The sequence below is a fragment of the Gymnogyps californianus genome, chromosome 1, assembly GCF_018139145.2.
Source record: "Gymnogyps californianus isolate 813 chromosome 1, ASM1813914v2, whole genome shotgun sequence".
Lineage (NCBI taxonomy): Eukaryota > Metazoa > Chordata > Aves > Accipitriformes > Cathartidae > Gymnogyps > Gymnogyps californianus.
Window position 1 is genome coordinate 19,919,299 of NC_059471.1, and position 23,837 is coordinate 19,943,135.

The 23,837-nt window shown below is 38.7% G+C and overlaps 1 protein-coding gene across 1 annotated transcript in view; it reads right to left on the minus strand.

Moving 5' to 3' along the window:
* Positions 1–3,259: 3,259 nt before the first annotated feature.
* The window catches only part of ZDHHC20 (zinc finger DHHC-type palmitoyltransferase 20), a 45,119-nt gene continuing 24,541 nt past the window's right edge, over positions 3,260–23,837 (minus strand). Inside the window, exons 4-13 of the mRNA XM_050915620.1 lie at positions 20,888–21,008; positions 19,427–19,496; positions 18,170–18,202; positions 17,214–17,334; positions 10,776–10,908; positions 8,986–9,112; positions 7,618–7,707; positions 6,345–6,460; positions 5,872–5,949; positions 3,260–3,682 (exon numbers count right to left, since the gene is read on the minus strand). Of these exons, the coding sequence (XP_050771577.1) occupies positions 5,912–5,949; positions 6,345–6,460; positions 7,618–7,707; positions 8,986–9,112; positions 10,776–10,908; positions 17,214–17,334; positions 18,170–18,202; positions 19,427–19,496; positions 20,888–21,008 (849 nt within the window). The 3' untranslated portion in view covers positions 3,260–3,682; positions 5,872–5,911. The remainder of the gene's footprint in view (positions 3,683–5,871; positions 5,950–6,344; positions 6,461–7,617; positions 7,708–8,985; positions 9,113–10,775; positions 10,909–17,213; positions 17,335–18,169; positions 18,203–19,426; positions 19,497–20,887; positions 21,009–23,837) is intronic.

Consider the following 23,837-nt stretch of genomic DNA (forward strand, 5'->3'; position numbering starts at 1 on the left):
GGCTTAGGATGCATCTAGCTTGTGACACTGCACTCAGGATAATACTGTAGGAAGTCAGTTATGACAAACCTACACCTCTTCCTGCCCTCTTCCCATAATACGCCTTTGGTAGGAGCAGCAATGATCTGTATGTTGTACACTGTGTGAATAAATAATTGTAAGGAAAAAAACAGTATTAGCTGCGTAGTTTTAGGTATTTTCTATTAATGGATCTCCCTGCCTCATCTTCACAGGGAGAGGTTTATCATCTCAAGACATTTCAGAGATCTTGAGGAGAAATCACACTGAAATCTTGCCCTATGTCAGGCTTCTTTCCTCACACTGGGAGTTTAATGTCATTGTGTGTGCATGACTCTTGTGTGTACGTGGATTTTTTTAAAAAAAAAAAGCACTAAGAAACACTAAAGCATAGTTTCTAATTGCAGCCAATATGTCAACTGTCCTACAGTAACAATACTATTTATGGCTTGCAATAGTAATTATTTTGATGGATCTAAAAGCTCAAGGGCTGTTATTTTTAGTGACAATCTAGGTATTTTCAAGAGTTGCTGGTAAGAGTAGGTTAAAGCACAAAACCAGCATGTACATGACCAGCACCCTATACAGTTGTTTTCTCAAGATCCGTCTCCTTTCTGGCCCCCTGAACAGGTAGGGCTGCTCTTCTCGCTGCATTCACTGGAAGTTTTCAGCCCTTCAGTGCACAGGCCAAAAGGACCTGTTTCCTGGAGCACGCCTACAGCCCCCCCTGCCAGTCTGCTTGCAACTCAACAGCCAAACAGCTGTTTGTCCTCACCAACTTTTTAATTCCTGGCTTGCTCCCTCGTTTTGCCTATCCTACTCTTTGATATAGCACAGAGTGCCCTTGCTTATGGCTGGGAGCTGTCAGGAGAGAACTCTGAAAGACAGAAGATGTCGTCCTGCTGCCTTAGACATGATACCTCCTCCACAGCCAGGGCCTGCCAGGAAAACCTGACCCCCCCATCTCACTCACTGGTGTGCCCTTAAGAGTTCATCAATACAATTCCCTTAGAGAACTTAATTACTTTATATCAGTCTGGGGTTTCTCTTAGTAACCAGTTCCCCAGGGGGAAAAAAAGGGGGGGTGGGGTGAATTTGGAAGAATTGTGTTTGAATCATTTTACTACATTTCATATTTGTCAAAGTGACTTTTCAGTAATGCCTGCTTTTACACCAACAGTAACTCTGGCCTCAAGAGTATCCTAAGCACACTGCTCTCCTCGTTTTCTCATCTGAAACATGAGAAAAATCCAGGACAAAATGTACCCGTGATCTGCATAAAAATGTCAGAAACATCAGCTCTTTATGAAAAGCCACAAAAATGTCCATCAGATATACAACGAACTGGTTTCAGAAGACCAGCACTTGCTAGAGAACACTGAGTTAGCCCAGTCTGTTTACTTGCAGTTTTTCCTGTAGATTAACTATCCTGACTTAAGAAATCAAACAAGTTATACTGATGTTAGCCTACAGTATATATACACTTATATGAGGGTATATCAAGCAGTTTGGGGGTGGGGGGGAAGCAAAGACCATATTGCTGAATCAGTGATATTTACCATATTAGAGACATAGATTTTGCTTATAGTTCTGCTAGATGATGACTGTGTGTGTATGTGTTATCTCAGCTGTGATACACTGATGCAGTAAAAGCCAGATGATATCCCGGGCCCTCCATTACAGTTCCACCAGTGTCTGGGACTGCAAATTTTGGTATTCAGAACGAGCCATTTGAACGTGCAGTCTTCTGTCTCTGTTGTCTTCCCCAAGAAATTTTGCTGGTGCAGTACTGCTGAGAGCTTATATTCAGATGAGCACTTCTCACTTGACATTTGAGAAGAAAAAGCTAAACCTTTCAGATTAATGTGTAGCAAATGTTTTTGTAAGTTTTGAAATTAGCAAATGCAAAATTTCTTGTACAAAGTTTGAAGAAACATACTGCAACTTTTATAAAACATGCAAGTTTGGACCATTACTTCTGTCTCAAGAACATCCAACAGTGACCAAATCACGTTCATAGGTTCTCAAAGTGTTCTTGTTCTAGAATATTAATATCTAAGAAAAATTTATTCTCTCCAAAGACAAAAAATACTTGTTTTAAACCTTACAGTATACTTGATACCTTAGTATCTCCATCATAAACATATTTGACTTAAGTAGCAATCAGTCTGGGAGAGAAACCAAACAGGTTCTTTTGGTCCAGATCATCAACTCAGCTCCTTCCTTCAGTCTGTATCAAAATCAGCATCAGCTGAACATCAGAAAAGTTACAGACAGGAAAATAGGATTTGTCACTTTTTCCAGGTGCAAAATTCCAATACCACCCAAAGATGAGTTAGCAGTCTTCTCTATAGAGGAGTGAGGGGGGGAAAAAACCCCCTATGTTGTTTGCTGTAGGTCTTGAGCTTAGCATGGACTTTATTCCTCACACAGGAAACACATTTTGCCTTTTGTGAACAGGTACATCACTGCACAAAGCACTCAATCTTTAGCAATTTCAGCATCACTTGAACTGGACTTCAAAGTGGCAGACTAAAGCATACAAATTTTCAATGTGTTAACACAGATGTATGATCCAACACTAATTTTCTTGTAAATACTTGATATTTGTTTAAATGGTGCTTTAGAACCAATAAAAACTTGTGGCTTTATTAAAAAGATAAAACAAAAGTATAAAACAGTATCTATAAACTGTCAAGAGTCCCATAGAAAAAGCAGTACTCTTTCAGTTCCATTTTCTAACAACACACAACTGCAATAAGGTTTTTCTCAGGGGTACGCTACCATTTTGTTACTGCCTCATACAGAACACTGCAGAAATTAACAGAAAATGTAACAATTGTTAATTCCTTTTTGGATTGGCTTTTCTTTGTATGCTGACAGACAATTGTTGGAAAGTAATAATACATGTTTTTTCAACTAAAAAACGAGTTTGATTCTTTGAGCTCTGTTCTTGATATGGTTAAATAAATCAAGTTAAAATGATGAGGGGGCTCAATCCTATAGCAAAAAAGCAACACCCAAGTAAAAGGCTCTTACACTGTTGGCATTGCCTTGCTCCAAAGCACAGCTAGTAGAAGGAATCCTCAGTCCCAAAAGACTTGGAGAGCTATGATCATGTGGTAGACTGGTTAATAGGAAGAGGGGAGAAGACATCATCCAGTCCCTTCCCCATCACCTGGTGTTTGAACTATGTACTTCAGACTCGCTGGCTATGCTCTGTGTTAATTCCCCCCCCCGCCTTTCTTTTCCTTTTTTCTTTCTTTCTGTACCCTGGAGACCTGCTATGGAAGTGACTTCTGCAGTGCCCAAGGTACGAAGTTTGCCCATGGGGAGGTAGGAGTCTCTGCAATCTACCCCCATCACTGCAGCATAACAGAAATGCATAGTTCCCACTCTGGACCTTGTGCATCCAAGCAGGGCACTTCAGGATTTGGCCCTTTGGTAGCAGTATATAATTCAATGTTGCATAAATGCACATTAAGAATCTTAAGGCATCTGTCTTAACTTCCTGCTCTGCAATAGTGCTTACAAGAATCCATTGTACTGTGCAGAATCTTGAATTTCTTGTCTCTTTCTAAAATGTTCATGTTCCATTTTTTACTGATCAACTTCTTCCGAACAAAATTAAGTAATATTCAAGCACAAAATGTGTTGCAGAAACCTAGTGAAACAGAAGAGTAAGTTAGTGGAACTATACCATTAGCTTTGAAAAAACAGATCATAGTGCATCACAAGAATGCAGCTAGGTAACATGATTTACAGACTCCTGATTCAGGACAGCAGTTAAGGTAACTTCAACCCATAATTAGCCTTTTGGGAGGTGTGGGTTTTTTTGTTTTGTTTTGTTTTAAACCTCTTATGTTTTAAAAGATTATCTGCACTAAGAACGTCAATGCATCACCACTGACCTGTGGCTAAAGTCTCTTGGATCCCTGATTGGCAAGAATTGCTCATTCATTTTGAATTAAATTGATACATAATGGGGACACAAACGGTATTTGCCTAGGTGAAGCTGGGGGACTGCTGGCTGGGGGATTGGCCTTCTTTTGCAAATCATGCTCTTTTCTCTAGAATAATCTGGGAATTTTACTTGTCAGCCATGACTTTGATTGCTTCTGCTGCGTGTTATAGGCATAAAATTGAAAAATACAACTATCAGTCTGTTACAGGGTATACGAAAGTGCATGGAAGAGATGCTGGATCTCACAGCTATTGCATAGTCGCTTACAATTGCAGGGGGACTGGAATTAACCACCATGGCCTACAGAAACTGTGATCAAAACCAGCTGAACTCAGAACGGCTGAAACCTTGTGCTACTGAGTTAACCATTATTTGAGATAACACATACCAAAATGCTTTCGCGTTGGGTGCAATTATGCACTATTTATTTATAGAACTTTTAAAACTACAGCAGTTTGGGCAAGTGGGACACAAAGTACACAATCTTCCTGTATTAAATTTGCCCTGACTTTAGGAAGAGAGGGAGGATAGAAAGGAAATTCATCCCAAACTATTACCAGTTAATTGTCTAGCTTAAGCCAGTCACTTAAGCTCCCTCTCTAGGTCAGTGGAAAGAAAGATTAAGACCTTTCTATAATACCCTATCAAAGGCTGCTGGGATGAACTGCTCTCAGAAGATAGCTATTCCTTTCTATGAAGAATAGAAAAGCCTTAGTAACCTGTTTAGATCACTTAGAGGCTGAAAGGAGTCCCTTGCTTGGGACATCCACTTGCACATTTATATAAAGTGTTAAGAAAAGTTGCAAAGGGAAAAGTCATCATTGGTGGGTTCTCATGGTTGAGTTGGTTTTTCAGAAGTACCACTAGTCTCATTTTGGTTTTATATGAGTTTACACTGAGCAGTCTGACCAACATCAGTCCAAGCATCACACCACCCCCACAAAGACCTTTTAGACAGATTTTCTTGAAAACAAACCAACCCCCCCCCCCAAGCCCCCCAAAACAATGATTCTAGGTCAGAAGGCTTACTGAAAAAAAAAGAAAAAAAAAAGTGATCCTAAAATTGCTGAGCTCACAAAACTTAAATATTGTGTTTTCTTTCCAAAGAAAATGTGAATTCCTTGCAAGTTCTGTCTCCCATTTTTGGGGGGTGGGGGTGAACGACTCAGCCCTCAGCATCTACAGTTGCTACTTGTCCAAATAAGATTTATTTCTCTTCCAGAGAGAAAAATTTAATGGGAGCTTATAAACTCACCACAGTATGAAGTCAACATAAAAGAAGTCTAATTTAGCCACTGGAAATACACCAAGGGAAGTTTACATATATGCAGCAGCACTCACTGTATTTCCTAAATGCAAAGTGCACACAGAGCTCTTACATAAAAGAAGATCACCGTCAATTCCAAGTGTGACGAAGCAGTCCGTATGCAGACACCTATATTTACCTATTGACCTTCCTTCCTCGTACACACACAGCTTCTTGAAGTATAAGAGCCGAGCACGGCTCACCAATATACAATTAAGACAGTTAAGGAGCTGTTCCTTAAGAGCAGCGCTTCCTCAAGACAGCACTTCATCCTAAAATTGCCTATTTAGCAGATTAGATTCTTTTCCCTGGTCAGGTAACAAATCCAGCACTACCCACTTCAATCTAAATTACAGGATTAGTCTGACTAATCTCAGATCTAGCCAGCCCATGTTTCCTGCACTACAACATTACTCCCATTCTTGTCTTCTGGACAGCCATTCTGAGTTTTATTTAGACTCTTCTATTACTCATCCAACATCAGAGGACTCCTCTGCATTCCATCACTAGTGACTTTTGACTTCAAGATGTCTATTTTAGTTTACTCATACATAAACAGAAATGGCAATTATGTCGGTCTTACCTGTTTCTCATTGAGATGGTTGGTTAGTAATAAGCTGAGATCAGCTTTCCAATGAAACTATAATATGCTTTTTTGCACCTAAAATGTGAGAGAATCTCAATTATGTGTTTTCGCAGATTTGCACAACAAATAGCAAAGACTTCAAACCAGAAAGCACATTTATCGTGTTGTGCCTATTTTAGAAAAATATTTTCCTCCCCCTAATCAAACGTAAAAAGATCCAAAATCGCAGAACAGGAAGTGCGAAAGCGAGAATTATGTATCCATTACCTTAGTGTAATAATTCGTTTCGGAGCAGAGCATGAGACACAAGTTAGCTTTAACTTCTAAACATGCTGACTTGATTCTATGGAACAAATTTTCTTCTACTTGACTCCAACCAATTCCTAAGGACTTTTTAGGTCTAAAAAAAATGGAAAACCCCACCACAAACAAAACCATAGAATCATCAGAAGTGTTAGGGTGCAGGCTACCTGATTTAACATTTTCCTCTTCAGGGCCACTTTCTACCCACTGACTGTCACTGGCTAGCAATCGATTTTGTGATTCACTGAGTGGTCGAGTAGGAAAGGACTGATTGGCTCCAGAGCTGAAAAGTAAGCAAAGTCAACAGGAATTCTGTAATAGCAGTAGCTGCTTATTTCAGACATTTGTAGAGTAGTGAAGTTACTTAAGAGCAAAGCAAACAAAAAAACCTACACTGCCAACTAAAAATGGCCCGCGGCCCCCAACCCCAATCCTCCTATAGGCTTGTTCCAGTCACCAGTCTAAACCCTTACCTGACACAGGTCACTCAGTTGTAATGGAAAAAAAGCACAGATTGATAGACAAGAAATGGCATACTGACAATAATGCTACTGCCACACAGTTAAAAAGAAAGCCTAACCAGTACTGTCTGTAAGAACAACCAAATGCCATCTTATCCCATGAGTAAATGCTAGGGCCTTCTGCTGAACATCTTCCTAATGCAAAAGGATACTCTGCTGTTTGCACAAGGGTCCTGCTCTTGTGTAAATTCCACAGGTTATGTTGCACTGGAAGCAACTTCTTCTCAGTATTGCCTTTGAACCCACCTAATGCCTGATAACTCAGGTGACTGCTGTTGACAACAACCTTCAGCTACAAATTCACCAAACTATACAGAAGACTTCTAAAATGGGAAATGTAAACACCCCCAGAAGTTTCACAGACTCGTGTGTTGTCGAGTCTAAAGCAGGCTTCCTGAAAATACACTGAAGATACAAAACATGCAAATTTGGAGGGATAAAAAGTAATAAGCTAAAAACCCTCCAGTGCTAAAAACAGCAATAGCCACAGTGATCTTCCTCTCTTGCAAACTGTGTCTCAGCATCCCTTGTCTAAGTATGCCACAGGAGGTGAAATACAAATAATACCTTGCCTTTCTCTCATTCCAAAAAATATCAACTTTTTTTCTATGGACCATTATTCAGTCTTCCCTAGGACTTTTTTGATTGTTGTTAAGAGCCAGTAAGCTCTCTTACTTTCTATATTACTGTTTCCTTAGAGCCACATCCTCTGTTACAGGTCAAAACCAAGAAACAGACTTTCTGCATCAAGCAGCACCATTTTTTAGTCTTGATCCATTTTATGCTTCTCTGAAGACTTACAAACTCACTCTGAAGGTGACAAGAAGTATAAAAAACTAAAAAATAATTTTGAAACAATTTTTTCTCCAGATGAAGTACAGAACAGTAAAAAACCCAGCATCTTAAATGCTATAGTTACCTTTTGGCAGGCTCATTTTGGCTTGAGACAGTAAGTTGCTCTGGATCCATAATCACCAAACGAGTTGGAAAATTACACCCGTCGCCCAAACTAAACCAGAAACAAAGATTCAAATCACTGTTCGTAGTTGACTTAAATGAACAAGTACTCATGCAAAAGGTAAACACTACAGGCTCGAATCAATTACTTGAGTGCAGTGTGGAACTCCAGACTTCAGCAAGGCAGTTCTACCACTAAGCCGGATGATCAGTTAATTAAATCTTGGAGCTCAAATGATTCCCACCCTATCATTCAGTATGGATTGCTAAGCACAGCAATAGTCTATGTACTTCAGAAACATCACTGTGCTTCTGTAGACTGTAGCCCTAGTCTTCCCCCAAACCACTGTGCACACCTAGTCAGACTATCTGGTATTTACAACCCCAGAAGCTGTAGCATAAATAATATTCTGGTGGCCATGCTTTTCCCTCTGCCCATCATTTTGATGTTAGCTAGGCCTTCTTTTAAAGCAAGTTTATGCAGGATAAGATGTGGTGGCAGAACAGACTGATCCATCTACAATATAGCTTCTGTCTTTAATCACATGAAAAGTCATGGTAGTTGAGCAAACAGCTGAGGCAACTTAAGATCTTGTTACTACCTCTGCTGTTTTCTACCAGACCTCAGCTTCACAAATGGGTTCACCAACATTTTAAACTGATACACGACCCCACAAAAGCAGCGTTGAAACATGGCTCCTACTTAGTTCTGCTGACTTTCGGGAGTGGTGGGAGTGGGCAGCAGGTCAGTCTTGCTTCATTAAGCTTCTCTGATGCTTGTCTGCAACTCCCCAACACTGGCTCTGCTGAAGTTTTAAAACCAGTATTTTGCATGGTATCAGAATTTTTTTTTGCACTGCTGCTTATTTACATGCACTTTCTCAGGCAGCTTTCAATACTGAAACTGTCATCTACAGCAAAAGGAAAGCTGTCAAGGGTTTTCAGGAGTAAGAGGGGGTGTTTTTAAACTGATGTTGTTTCAGTGCAGCTGAAGTTCAACCATTTGGATCTCCTCTGAGTTGCTGATTTCTGCTCTATAATCAGACACTAATACTACCATCAAAAGGTGTACAATTTTTGAAATACACTTCTCAAAGCTTTCCAAACTTCCGTATTTAGAAGGCCCTTGTCAATGAGGCCCTTGTCTTTGAATGAAAACCCTGTGCAGAGTTGGCTCAGTTTTGTCCTGCACATTTTCCCTACACCAATATTCATCATACAGGATTTACAAGTTGGCTTTTCAGTTGTGCTTTATTTTTTAGAAGGGGAAGCAAGGTGAAAGTAATGGAATCAATTTATTCCCCAATTCATTTCCATTCAGACTGAATACCTGGTAAAGATAGGGAGTAGCCAATACTTCTTTTCATCTCCGAAAACCTCCCTCAGATTTTTGCTGCATCCAAGAGAAAAGCCATTTTTATCAGGGCCATTTCGAAATGTAGGTGCACGGAATGTTTCTGTAAAAGAAAAACATGCAATATCTCTAAAGCGATAAGGAGTCAGGGAAGATGAATAAACAGACTCAAACTTCTCTATTGTGAAAACAGTGTCGGGCAAGCTGAGATATCTTGATGTATATTATGGGAAAAAAAAAAGAGTCATCTCACGTAATCAGAGAGCATAAAAAAACCCACAGGGTTAATGACAAAAATAGAAATGAAAGGTAAAAGTCACGTAAGCAGAACAGTCGTCTTCTCTCTTTACATTTAACATAAGGTCTGAGACAGAGCTAAGTACCATCAGCATGCCAAAGATACCACATCCCTTATTCACTGATGGCTAGCTCTCTCTTTGGCCTGTGAAGCCGCCTTTGAGCGGAAGACTTCCTCTTCTAGAAGCAATTTACCATAAGCACTACTGGACCTAAACCCATACAGAATAGTTTTTTCCACTTCTGCCAAGGTCTGAAGTTGAATTAAGACCATCCCGTGGTATCAGAGAAAGATGAGATCTATTATGTTAGAAACACAGACACACCACGAACTGTAGCAAAACCACCACCATTTTTCTAGTCAGTCTGGTTACACCCTTGGCCAAGAACCGAGAGGACCCATTGCTCTCCCCATACCAACAGCTTGTCTTTTTACAATCATGATCCAGAAAGTAAAGAAAGTACTGACTGTGTTGCCAATTATGACCACTGACTTTTGGGCAAGGAACATGCTAAAATTTTCTTCAAAGCTAAAAAAGAGACTGTGAATATTCCTTAGCTGTAGATATGTCAAAAGAAAAAGGACTCAAACAACCCTCCTGTCAAGCAATCAAAAAAATTCCTTTTCCTCCATCAAAAAATTCTAGCAAGCTGAAAATTATTTCACTTTTAATCAGCCCACTTATTTTTGAGGACAGAAATTTAACTTCCATTGAAAGGTGTAAGATTTTGACTTACTCACTTGTGGAAACACCCACTAGTCCCTATCACCCCCACCCTGCAAAAAAACACTTTCAAAAATGCTTTCAAACACTTTTTTCAAAAACACTTTCAAACACTTTTTTCAAAAAAGAACTTCAGATATTTTAACTAATGCACGTAACTTGCTTATGCTGATCAATGCCATTTAAAACATTTAGGCATAGAAATTACAGCAATCTCTTTTATTATTTAGGAAACATGCATCAGTGTTTCCATTTTTATCACACTGCTTTTACAAGCCACTTCCTAATAGTGAGGTCCATTTTATTTCACAGGATTTAAGAATACTCTTTTGGATCTAGTTCAAAATGTAGTGTGTTTATATACAGTAGAGCCTTCACCTTGGTTGGGGCCACCCAGCTACTCAAAGTATTAGAACAACAGAGTTACTGGCAAGTAGCAGTTGTGTTACATACTTAACACTATATAAAAACACAACAAAAATGCACAGTCCCTCAGAGATCTCAAAAACACAAACAAAAGAAATTAACATTCATCATGAATCCGAATACTTGGCTCCAGCAGAGGACCCCTCGCATGCTTCATTTTCCCCTATGTTTCACCTTTAATTACTTTCACCAAATATGCTTATTGCACAATATTTAAAAATTCCGTTTATATGTGATGGCATATCCTGTAGGCCTCACATTCTCATTGACTTGTTGATTTTCTGGACAAGGAACAGTTCCATATTCCAATTTACTGACCTATGGTTGATCTGTTTTTGCCAACTAGCCAGCAGTGGTAGCTGAAGAGTGACAGTATGCTGATGAAGAACATGGCTGCCACGAAGAAAAGGAATAGTACGTGGAATTTTGCATGGGTATGTGACAATTCATTCTGGGGAGAAAGAGAGAAAGAGATTAATACATTAACACTTTTTAGCAACTAATGCAGTATTGTCACTAAACATTTTCTGCCACACCCATTCTGCTATAAGTCTTTCACCTCACTTTTCACAATGGAAAAAAAGCACAAGCCTGGCTTTCCTTTCAATGTCATGTTAAACTGGTATACAACAGCATTTAAAGCTGATGGGTACCCCTTCCACCTGAGTTTAGTAGCATGAGTGCATATGTTCATCTGTTAATTTTTAAATGCACAGTAGGCAGCAAGGACAAAAATTTCCTATACTAAAAAATGTTAGCTGTGCAGCCACAGACAAAGAGACACAGGGAAAACATGTCCAAAATCACTTTCTTTGAAGGGAAGAAAATACAACAAAAACGTCCAAACCCTTTCCTGGCAAGGTAATAATACTGAACCTACTTCTGAACTGATGTAAGGAACGTAAAAGGGAAATGGCTGTCATATTGTGTTTCCAAGAATGAACAACTCCTAAACAAGACCTGGGACAGATCTTCAGTTTTTGATGATCTCTAAGGTTTAGGCAACAACCAGCATGTACCTAGCAAAACAAATTTGCCATGTCTGACCAGGCAGAAGTGATTCACTGGAAGATCTACATGGAGAACAACAATTTCAGTACAACCACCATATAAAAAATAACCTCCCACCCATATCAGACAGTCGATTCCACCCCAACCCCAACTATTTTTAGGCTTGCACTTTCAAGAGGCCAGTGGGATTTGTAACAATACTATTCCTGTTCTATATCCTCAAAATCACAGTACTTTTAAGTAGTTGACCTTTAACAGCATTATGAAAGCAGAGGCTATTTTTATTCAGCTGTTTAGTTAGCATTATTGACATTACTTTTTCCATTAGCTCATTCAGTATACCCACTTATCTAAGGCTGTTTTTAGACTAACACACATTTCAATTAAGATCAAGTGCACATAGGTATATCTATATCCCTGTACACTGCCTATATTCACAGGCAACAGATTACAAGTCTTCCTTCTGTGATGGTGTAAATAGCTACCATGAATGATTGGATTAGAAAAATTATAGTAGGAAGAGTATTTAAATAATTACAGCAATATTGGATTTTACCTTTGGACAATTCTCTGCAGCTTTCCTGCGGCAAAGCTTTGCGCAAACAAAGACAATTTATTAAACACTAGTATTATGTTACGATGAAGTGTTTGAAAACAGCACAGGCTTTGTTAAGAACAAAATGGCTGGTGTGCACACGTGCTCTCGGACGTGCCGAGTTCCAACGCCCATCAGCAGCCTTAGTCCCCATTCTCCAAGAGAATGGAGGAGAGAGTACATAAAAGCACACTACTAACTTCCAATGCATGAAAATTTCTACGGAAGCATAGAAATATTGCTATTCAGATTGTGGCTGGATTACTTTCAAGTGGTTCCTCAGCTTGAACAGCATGACTATACCAGGTGCATTCTTTGCCAGTTGTTGCCATCACAAGTAAGGTTTATGTGAATATTCTGTATGATGAAACGATTCATAAAGGTCTGAAGAGCTCAGAATACTCCAGAGGTATAAAGCAATGGTTTATAAATTACAAAATCTTTCTAACTTCGGAACATATCTGTTACCATTAGATGTAGTTTCAGTCAAAACCACAAAAAAATAAATTGCCATTCTTTGCACAATTTTGTTTAAAAAAAAGAACTAACACATCAGTACAGTTTTTCTTCTTCCCAATATCCTTCAATACTGAGATATGTTTGTGGGATGTATCTTTAGTGTAACATCTGAAATTGAACCAGTACTTAAGAAAATAAAGCAAGAAACAGGAAAGCTTAAATTAGCTTTTAAATTCCAAACTTTATACCTAAAGAGTGGTATTAGCAGTCTTAGCTAAGATGCTAGCACTTAACGAATCTGTTGTAGGCAAGATGTATGGCTTTTAAGTTACATAAATCTGTGCAGAAAGCCTAGGGAGAGCCCAAGCATTTACCTTGGAGTCAGGCAAATATATACAGCATTTTCAAAAATGCTGGCTACCATCAGATCATGCTACAGTGCGCAAATGATAGCAGAGTCTAGCTGTCTGAAGTGCCATTTAAGTTCAGATTCCTTATTTACTGCCCTTTTTTTTTTTTGATGCAGTTTTGCTTAGACAATTTGTGCAACAGTCCCTCTTCCCCCTGCTGTACGGACATGTTGTGTTTTGTGGTCCCTTGAAATCAAGGCTAGCAAAATACATACTCCAATTGGTGCTTATTCCTAAGCTTCATGTTACAGCTATGATGAGTTTTCCTACCTTGAGCACACCGCAGTGTTCCCCAGCTGCCTAATTAATTTTTGTAACTTCTATTTCTATGACTCTTTTGGAATTGTGTATTTAAACAAAATAGTTCTCTCTAAAGGATTCTCCAGCCAGTTGATTTTGAAACTTAAAGAGCGGTAGCAGTAGCAGCTTAGTCTTTGTGTTTTCTGTGGGCCAGAAAATACAAGTTTATTTCAGTTTTGTCTTCCTAAAACAGTAGCTCTATAACCTGGAGAAGGATTTTTTGAATTATGCATGATTAATCTGCATGATCCCCAGGGAGCATTTACCTCTTCTGACTACCCAGTTTCAGCCACTGGTTGTAAGTTCTTGAATGACAGTTGCAGAAGTGAAGCATCTTTCAAAAAAGGCCAATTCCTTCCTGGAGAGAAGCATGCAGGCTTTGAGTGCGTATAACAGGCTTATTCACAGTTGTGTTCTAGCAGCTGTCCACATGCCACAGCATGTGAAAAGAGAGTGAAACTTCAGACATTAGTTATTTAAAATCATTATGCTCAGGAGCAGCACAGAAGCAGAGACTTGCAGGTGAGACAGCTGCAGAGTTTACAAAGGGAAGCAATTTGCACAATAAAATTTGGGGTACTTAGCACACGTAATAGACTGAAGCCAGTCACTGTTCTGAAGAGTCCCCTACAAACTCCTTTACAACCAGAGAGTCATATGAGCATATATCAGGTCACAAAAAACCCCAAACAAAACCCACAACATAAAAAGTGCTGTCAGAGCTTGACTCATTACTCATCTTTTAGTAGCTAGGTCTAGCTTAAATCTAGAAAAAACTCAGAAGATCTGGTATATGTCCTTAAATGTATACGCAAGAGGAACGAGTTCTAACTAAGGATCGGGAATTGCTCTCTTTTTTTTGTTGTTGTGGGGTTTTTTGGTTAATACAACCAAAGTTTTGCAGAAGCGTGTGCCACCCGGAACACATATCACATCCTTCAATTAGCTATACTCAGGATTGCCAAAATAATTTGGAGGACAATGAAAGACACTGAAAACAGCTGGAAAATATACAGGTTTCAAGGGGGAGGGAGTGCAGCAAGAATGAGAGTAGATACAAATATACACTGGGAAGTACCACCATGCACTATGTAAACAAGGCATCAAGGACTGGGCGTTCAGCCAGTGCTGGTGTTTGTGTCAAATACATTTGGTTAAACTGAGGTTTTATCTGCTCATCTTTAGCAACTTCCTAGGTAGAAATAAAAATTTCACGAGTACAGGAAAAGTAGTTTTGAGTATTAAAAAAAACACGAGTCATTCACGTTCCCTTGAGCTACAAAACAGATTTTAACATCCGCATCAGTGTGTAAGCCTGTGGTAAACATTTACAGCCAGTGTGGTTGTTCCACCACTATATGAACAGTATCAAGATCTTTCTTCAGCACTTCTGCACAGAGCATGGAAGATGCTATGTAAAAGTCTTGTATGGGCAAGTGGGAAACACAAAGACTTTCTTCAACAGAAGAATTAGGTAGGTGTGTATATCTCACAGTGTTTGCAAGTATCTGCATGTATGTGTCATGTCTCTATGCAAGTATTATCAACAGTGCAAAACAATGGATTGCTAAAATTTGTGCAGTTATGACATACACCTCCACAACCTCATTACTACAAGTTCTGAAGTGACCAAGGCTATACTCCCCAAAGAAGTTCATCTTCCATCCCAACATCGGATATATACAGCAGTTCGTTGCACACTTTCTCTGAAAAACATCTATGAGGAAGCAAAAAAGAAACACTGCCTTCTGAAGGTGTAACATTTCTGATAGTCAAGCTTTGGGGGGGGAAAACAACATCTAGAGAGCCTCAACAGAAAATGTCAAAACAGTCATCTGTCTGATGCTGTAGCAGACAAAGCTGAGCATTAGCAATATACTGAAGCAGTCTACAGACAGCACGTGTCAGCAGTACTCAGCTCTGATCTGGATACAGATGTAGAGAGAAGCTTCCAGGACTCCATTCTGCAGTCAACGGCACTTGCCTAAAAGCTTACATACTAGAGACATCCGGAATTTTGCAAGCCTACACGATTATGGTGCTGCCACCTCTTTCTGGAAGTCTACTTTAATCAAGCTATTGTAAGATCAGAGGAATATTAGCTTTGTGGAATGAGTGATTTAATATGAGTAAAGTGAGTCAGAGACCTACTCTAATGATAAGATCACGGCATCACCAGATTCTGTCTTGGAAGTAACCGGAAGTGAAAGCAACAAGTGCAAGCACACATTGCCTATTGTCACATTTCAGAAGTAGCCCAATCTTGCAAGAAGCATGTTTAACAACTAAATAAAAAAAAAAAGAAAAAGAAAAAAAAGGTCCCTTTTAAGTCTACTTCCTCTGCTCAAGGGTCCACTTCAATATTGTGTCCGATGGGCTTTGGAAGAGCCTTGCTGCAAATGCTGGTAATCAATGTTCATTGTGGTCAGATGTCCTGTGGACTTTTGTTGCACTAACACTTATGAAGTGAGGTGACAAAGCAAATTCTTTTTTTTTTGCTCAAGCACTGACTGGTAAATATGTAAGAGCACACCTACAGTTTCATTAGAAATTGCATACAAAGCGCTGGAAAGCAGCCAGGCAGATGTTTGGGAGTGGCACATTCACAAATTAAAAATTTAACTATTTACAGTCAAGCAAGACTGAACAGCAGAATCAGACCATTTCATTTGAAATATCTGTCAAGCCACAGCTATGACTGATAAATACATTTATGGCTTTCATCTCACACAATACTGACAGCTCAATTCCCACATAGTTCCTTGCTCTCCAGTGACAGGCCGCTATACAGAACTGACAGACTAAGAGAAACATAGTACTTTGGCAGATCAGACCCATAGGCTTAGATGAACACAAACAAACATACGATTTGCACCACTTATCTTACCTGTCTAATGCCAACTGTCTCAAAGTACAGCTATTCTGAATACGTGATCAAGCTTCTCTTACCCTGACATGGCAACATCTTTTTGCTCCAATAAAGATTATTTCTACAGCTACAGATAATGACTGCTTTTCCCAGTTACTCTGACAGCAACTAGCATTAAGAAATACGTGCTGTTATTTACTTATAAAGATGTGATGGAGAGCCTTCCACTTACAGTGATTTTTCCCATGTTAGTTAATGGCAACTGATTAAGGGAATTCTGATGCTAGCTCATCTGCCTAGAGACAGGAAGGCACAGTACAAGGTTTTAGAGATGAAAGGGAACAACACCAGAAGACACTCAGTTCAGCCTGGAATGTGACTGGAACAAAACTGATAGGAGGAACACTGATGTACAAGGATGGTTGCCCTTCACATAAATGTTATTAAATCTACTAAGATGCATGTATGTGTATCAATCATTTGACAACTGATAATAGTTGCAAGGAGGATGTATATCATTAACACTGTACATATCTTAGCATTCTACTCATATCAGATCAATAAAAGCCATTAGTATGAAGTTCAGACATGCCTATGTAGGGACTCCAAAATAGAGCTCAGTCAGTTCCCAAGAAATTAATCTGCCTTATCTGGTAGCAGATTTTCCATAGACAAGTCTAGGAAGATACAAGATTGTTATTTATATTTCACATTTGTCAGTATTTTTATATATACGTGTGTGTATATATATACACACATACATATATATATGTGATTGTTTGATATAGCCAGTTCTTTCTATATCTACATATCTATATCCAATAGCCTCAAAAAAACCTGAGCTGTGCCACTCGATTTTGATGGAGCAGAGAAATTGCACAGTGTCCTCATCGGAACTTCTTCCCCCAATTAGTCATCCTGGGCAGTGTAATACATTTAATTCATTAATATTCGGAAGGTTCTCCTGCTTCAGTCACTTCAATTGATGCTGTTAATGGTAATGAACTATGGAACAGAGTAAATGGTGAGTGACAACATGCTGATGCAGCCTCTAGTAACACATGCAGGATTAAACAAATGAACAACAACAACAAAAAAGCCTTAGAACTTACTGTCCAAAACTTTATGAAGTACTGCAAGACTGTAGCAGCAACAAACAGACAGTACAGTAAGGAATACATTAAAAACAGGAGGAAGAATTTGTAGTTAGAAAATCCCACACAATTATTCACCCTAGAAGGAGGGGAAAGAGAAAGAGGTTACTATGATATACAAAAAATAAAATAAAATAAAAACCAATACATTCAGCTTTTGCAGAGCATAACGTGTATGATGTCAGTGGTATGTCCAAAGCAGTCTGGCACTAGTGTTTCAGAAGCGTTTTAAGCCACCATTTTGAAGGAAGTCTCTTTCCTCAGGCCAAATGATCTGGGCCTCTCACATAAATTGACCCCCATGAAGTTCTACAGGACAGGACATGAGCTGGCAAAGCGTATGATACATACAGCCTGTATAGGAAGCGTCTCACACACTATGAACTAACTGCAGTCATCGCAGAAGGTAATATGAGCCTCTCCATCAATTTCAGTGGATGTTGCTTTGGTTACAAAACCACCTTCAAGTCAACTACTCATAGCAGCATTTTTATAGTAACAGCAGATAATACTTTTACTGACTACCAGTGAATACAAACTGCAGAAGAGTAACTGTCTGAGTGGGTCTTATGTATCATCTAGAATCGAGAACTGATTTTCACAGTGTAGTGGGTATCTCCTCTCCTGGTAACAATACCAAACTAAACGAAAGAAATGCCATTTCTCATAGGTCTTGTTAATGCCAGGGTTTCTCTATATAAGGAGAAACTGCATGATTTGGGCTACTGGGCCTACCACTCTATGTTGCAACACACATTAGGAACAAGATTTATTTTCACATATTAAAGCCTCAAGATGGTCTGTGAAAATCAAGTTTTACTTCAAAGGCGCATTTTTGAAGCAGCATCTAATTCATCAGGTAGGATCTAATTCATCATTATTATACTGATCTTTTTTTGTTTTTACAAACTTACCATGGACAGTGGTGGTCCATTTTTAGTACACATCTGAAAGAGATAATTTCCAGTAAGTTAAAGCAAAAAATAAATTTTCTTTCTAAGACACATACTTTTAGCTTCTACAGGTTTGGGGGTTGGGGTTTTTTGGGGTTTTTTTGTTTGGTGTTTTTTTTTTTTTTTTTTTTTTTTAAGTATTTTGCCCCACTGTATCTTTTTCAAGTCCTTCTTAATCATGCTGATTCTCTGTATTATAGCAGCCATCCTTTCACCCAAAAGGACCAAGTGAGATTCAGAAGAGTTATGAAAAGAAGCTCTTAAATTAACATGGGGAGCATTACTGAGCAACACCATGTAATAGTTCATTAAGCCATACTAGTTTTATGTGCACATTGAGAGAAAACAAATCCAAAGGACCCTTCAGAGTTGTGTGGATAAGGTATGTTAGCCTGGCATTCACTTCAACTAAGTCTACCTTGGGGCTGTTGTTGCTACCTTTTGTTGTTTGCTGCTTGCTTGTTTGTTTTTTAAAGCTAATTGAGGAAAAGAGCAGCACAGTGGGTAATTTGAATAGTCCACATGCCATTTTCATCCAGTTTTAGTATAAGGACAGATAGTAGACTTTTCAGACACAGACATTCACCGTATTTGCTAATAAATTGGATTTTAGCCAAAAGATGTGTATCAGGTTCTTCAATTAACTAGATTTCCTCAAGCTCAGCCTACTGAAGTCTCACTCAGCCTCAGTCTTCAGTGCCCTTACAGGCTTCTCTGATGATTCAGGATGAAGCTAGGGAATAGCAGTGATGTCTTTGAAATGGTTAAGGCATGCAATTCCACTGTCAATCTTTGAGATAAAGATTTGTAGCATTATTAGTACCATGCATCTGTTTCAAGGCTGCAGAAGCAAGATACAATAAAAGAGTTCTATAATAAGCATTTGCTGGTGCTGGTATCTCAGACCTGCCTTTCTCTACTTTCAATCGCTGATTTTTTAGTTTTTTATTTATTTATATTTTAATATAAGCACTGTTTTACAAAGCTACAAGCAGGTTTCCTAAAAAGTTCTGCCAGTTTGGACAATGGGGCTGCAATAATAATATTGCACCAACAGGAGGAACTTTGCTCTTTCATGAAATGCAAGTACTGAGGGTCTGAGAGAAACAAATAGTAAAACCTGCTGTTATGCAAGGGCTGACACACTGAAGACGTGAACACACTAAAGTGATGATTGCAGGAGAGAGAAAATCCATCATTTCAGATTTAGTAACTTACATGTCACATGCAGAACAGTGGTGGCAGCGGTCAGGTTTGATTAGCTGGCATCGATCACAGTATCTGATGGCTGCATTCAAGTGGCAAGGGTCAAGTCATTAGTTTTCACTCATTTAATTTTACAAAGGTTTTCCCCCTTAACATGACTGAATCTTAAAGAGCTTCCTGCCCTCCCCTGCCACACCTATTCTCACAGACCTTCATGTGCCTACTCTCATATGATATGTACTCTTGAGTTTTTTTAAGAAATGTAACATATGAAAGTATTTAAAACACTTTTATCTATTACTACTGTACTGAGTCCATTTCCATTTACTCTTTGGCTCCCCGGTCTTCCCATCCTTCATCCTCTGGCACTGATCCCCTATCACTTCCCTTCTTTCACCTCTGGACAGGGTACTCAGGCATCTCATTGTGAAACTACACTCTTTCAGCAAGCTAGCTTTCTGCATTAGCTTTCTCTACCCTCTTCAGCAAATAGTGATCTAGCAGACTGTTCAGTAAATCAGCTCTTCCTCATCTTTCCTGGATATTTTTAAACAAGCCTTCAAGCTCTTCTCAATGGAAATAAGACATCAGCACAGGCGGTTTGAAAGGAGGAGGAAAGCCAACACCTACAGCTAAGCAGAACTGCTAAGAGCTGGCAAGAGCTTCCCAGACCACTCCAGGAACTTAAGACTGGGATTCCCTTAAAGGGAGGCTTGTATTCAAAAAAGCCAGGTGTCCTTAGACTTTGTTTGGAAAGTCACAGTAAACTTTGGTAACAGTTATTCTGAGTAGTTTATGTTTTTGGAAAACTATACAGGGTTGCTAGTTTCCAGAAAGAGAAACAGATATATATACACATATAAAAGCTAGATTTTTAAAGAATATACATATGTATAAGACAGCAGTTTCACAGATCATTCATAATATAAGTTGGAATAAAAATGCCTATACGTATTAAAGGCGAATACAGAAATAGCCCATAACTAGCTTTGAACTGAATTACAGACTGGAATGAAACAACATTTATTCGTTCTTAAATTCTAGCCTTAAGTATGATGTTTCTCCTCCTGCTGAACTGATACAGCTCAGAAAAAGAAGTTTAAAAGGGAGATATAAATGACTATGAAATTGAGTACAAAGTTTCATTTTCTCTATTTCTAGATGTATTAGCTATATTTCTTTGCTGTGTTTATTTTTTATAGCCACAATTAGAGATAAATGTTGTCATCTATCTGCTTGCTAGAAGAGGATTTTTTTTTTTTTTAATTCCAAATACTGACTACATGTTGCGATCCCCAGACAAAGGACTCCAGTTTCTCTTGCGGGAAGAAAAACCAGCCCAAACAAGTAACAAAACAAGGTCATGGCCTTTGCAATATGTGCTTAAATAGATTGTTCATTCAATGACATCAAATGAATTTCACTGAATTAAACTAGCAGCTTCAGGAGCACAGAATTGTCTTTATATCTCACCTCTCGATGCTGTTGTCGTATAGATAGGCAAGTCTTTAGCAGCTCTTCTCAAAATCTCCTGTTGGGATTCTGGTCTCTCTTCTTTTTCATATTGTTCTTTATCAGCTTTTGACAAGCAGAACTAGGAGGGAGGGAGAAAATGGAATAAGGGGAAGAGATTAATTATTACTTTGTGTTCTAGTGAAGCTCCAAGGAAAAGACTCTCTATCTTAATCCTATGTCTTTGGACAACCCCCACCCACTGACCCAAGAAAACCCACATAAACAAAAAAGAATGCTACAGGAATTACAGGAGATCCTAAAAACTCCATGGTCCTGGGCATATTTTAAAGAAAATAATCTTTATCTCTGTTCCATTATCTATAGCATTTTCCCTTCAACACAAAGGAAGGCAGAGACTCAGGGGAGTTTTAAGAAGGCGCAACCTTTCCTTTCATTCCTGATAAGCATAAATTAAGTGATCTGTGAACAAGAGGAAGGTGCAACAGTCCTTTGCTACTACAGGGCACTAAAGTTCTCTTATGCCACTTCCTCTCTCTGACTTAGAGAGGGGTACAAACCAGAAGGGGGGGGAAAAGGGAGGGTGGGCTTCATGGCTTCAGCACAGAAGTTGAAAGAGTTTAACTGGAATTTTTACTTGGGAGTAGTCAGCACTAGTCTCAAAATCCATTAGCTGTACCGAAAGCGACTTCAGCAAAGCCTGTACAGTTTGAGTGTTACAATTCTGAGTAAAGCATGAGGAGCATTCCTGTTGAAGCCTCACTGAAACTTAAAGCTTTACCAGAAGAACCTGGAGAGCTTTTACGCACTTGTGAAACAGTTTGGTATCCACTGAAATTATGAGCTTTACCATTAAGCCCCACAAAACCCAGTGTGCTAACAAGCCCCTGTGGAGTGGGGGCTGAACTCACTATTTCCTTTGGTATTTTTCTGTTCCGAAGCACTTTTAAACTCTGAGCTTCCTGTATGGACTACAAGAGCCCTTTTTATGAGCACATATAGACAAAGTATTCATGGTAGCGAGTGGAAAATGCTGTGTGTGCAGACGGAACAAAAATTGGCTTAGTGTGGTTTAATATGACCATATTTTCCTACCAAGAACATGTATATGATTAGTTCACATGGATTTTCCTCTCATCCTGTACTTTTTCCTCTTTTGGATTACAGTCAGTTGGCAAGCAACAATGAAGACTCCACTTACAGAAAGGAGGAAGCAGTAAGACATTGCTGCAATTTCTCTGTGTTATTTCCTAACCCAAAATGCAAACAAGTTGCCTCATATCTCACAGAATCTAGTTAAGCCTCCTCTTACATATAGTGTCATCCTAGTTATTGAGCCTACCCACCATTCAAGGGTGAAACATGAAACATCATCCCCTTTTAAATAATCAGAAACTAGGATTAATCTGCAAAGGGTGACATTAAAGTTTAACATTTCAGTCATCACCAAGAGTTTGACCTCATTTTTTAATCTTAATCTCTAAGATAGGTATTTACTCAAATATGAAAACTGGAGATGCTCACATCAAAAGTTTATGACAGATATGAAGCATCATGCCAGCGAACAGTGGTGCAATATGCGTTCTTCCCTACTGCCCTTGTGAGTCTGCTAGGTGACCCAATGCCTGTCTCCATGACCTGCAATCAAGCAGAGGTTGCATTAAACATGAAATACTACTTCTAGCTGACATTTCTATGGCAAGCCACTAAAGCACAGAAAAGGAACTAAATCACAAGATTTAAAACTTTTTGAATTTGTCCAAGTAACATCACAATATTACTCCAAAAATTCTGGATAGGATTTTGGTTTTCTGAAGAGTTATATTTGTGTCCTAATTTCAGAAATTAATAGGGCCATGAGACCACAGTCTCTTTGGACAATGGCAGGATATGTTCAAAGACATCAGAAGTTGTCTGTTACCACATAGCTAACAGAATTTCCAATGAGGTTCCAGCAGTTCTTATTGAAAACAGAAAGAGAGTCCCTTTGTTTCCTTCCTCTTTCTGGATCTTGTATAATGTTGATTGTTCTTTCTTATGACAAATGTACAGGGATTACACTAACACAACAGCAGCTGCAGAATCTTTTTTTAGTTCAATAGTAAGATCACAGGATGCTATTTGTTTTGCAAGAATGGCTAATTTGAATGACTAAAAATATATACGTTTACACTCTCATACAATGGGGAGATTCTGAAGTCAGGCTTTGTTTTTAAGTGTAACCAGCATAAATTACTTACTGGTACATGAACAGAAGGACTTGCCCAGAGAGAGAGAGAATTGGTGATGGGTTTTTTTGTTTGGTTGGTTTTTGTGGTTTTTTTTGGTGTGTGTTTTTTGTTGTTTGTTGTTGTGGTGGGTTTTTTTTTCCTTTTTTTCTTTTTAAAGCTAGCTGTAGAAGAAAATTGTATTAAATCTCATCTACCCCCACACTTGATATAGGAAATATACATTACATGCCATATGCCAAAACCATCCCTTTCACTCACTGAATATGAAAAGCTTGCTACTACATTACTGTAACTACAGGATAAGTACTGTCAGAAGAAGTTTTCTATTATTGAAGAATCCAAGCAGACAGTAAAAGTTACTAAGCATTAGCTTTATGAGCAGCTCTAGTTCATATACCTTTACAAAACCTGGAATAACACAGTTCCAATCACATTTTAATTAGCTAACCTGCTTAACTTTATCATTTTGCTGCAGAACCATCCCAGATAAAGCCAAAACAAACCACCCTGAAGAAAAGTCCCTTTGAATTTTTAGGTTTAACAATTCAGTACTACTCTTTTTGCTTAGCTAAACAGCAGAATAGTCTAGCTTTTTTGACTTTATATTCTGTAGCTTTAAGGTGCAGATCTCTAAGCCATAATTAAGCACTGCAGAGCAGTGTTTGCTTTTCCTTAGAAGCATGGTTTTAATTCTTTTCAAAAATGTTTAAGGTTGACAT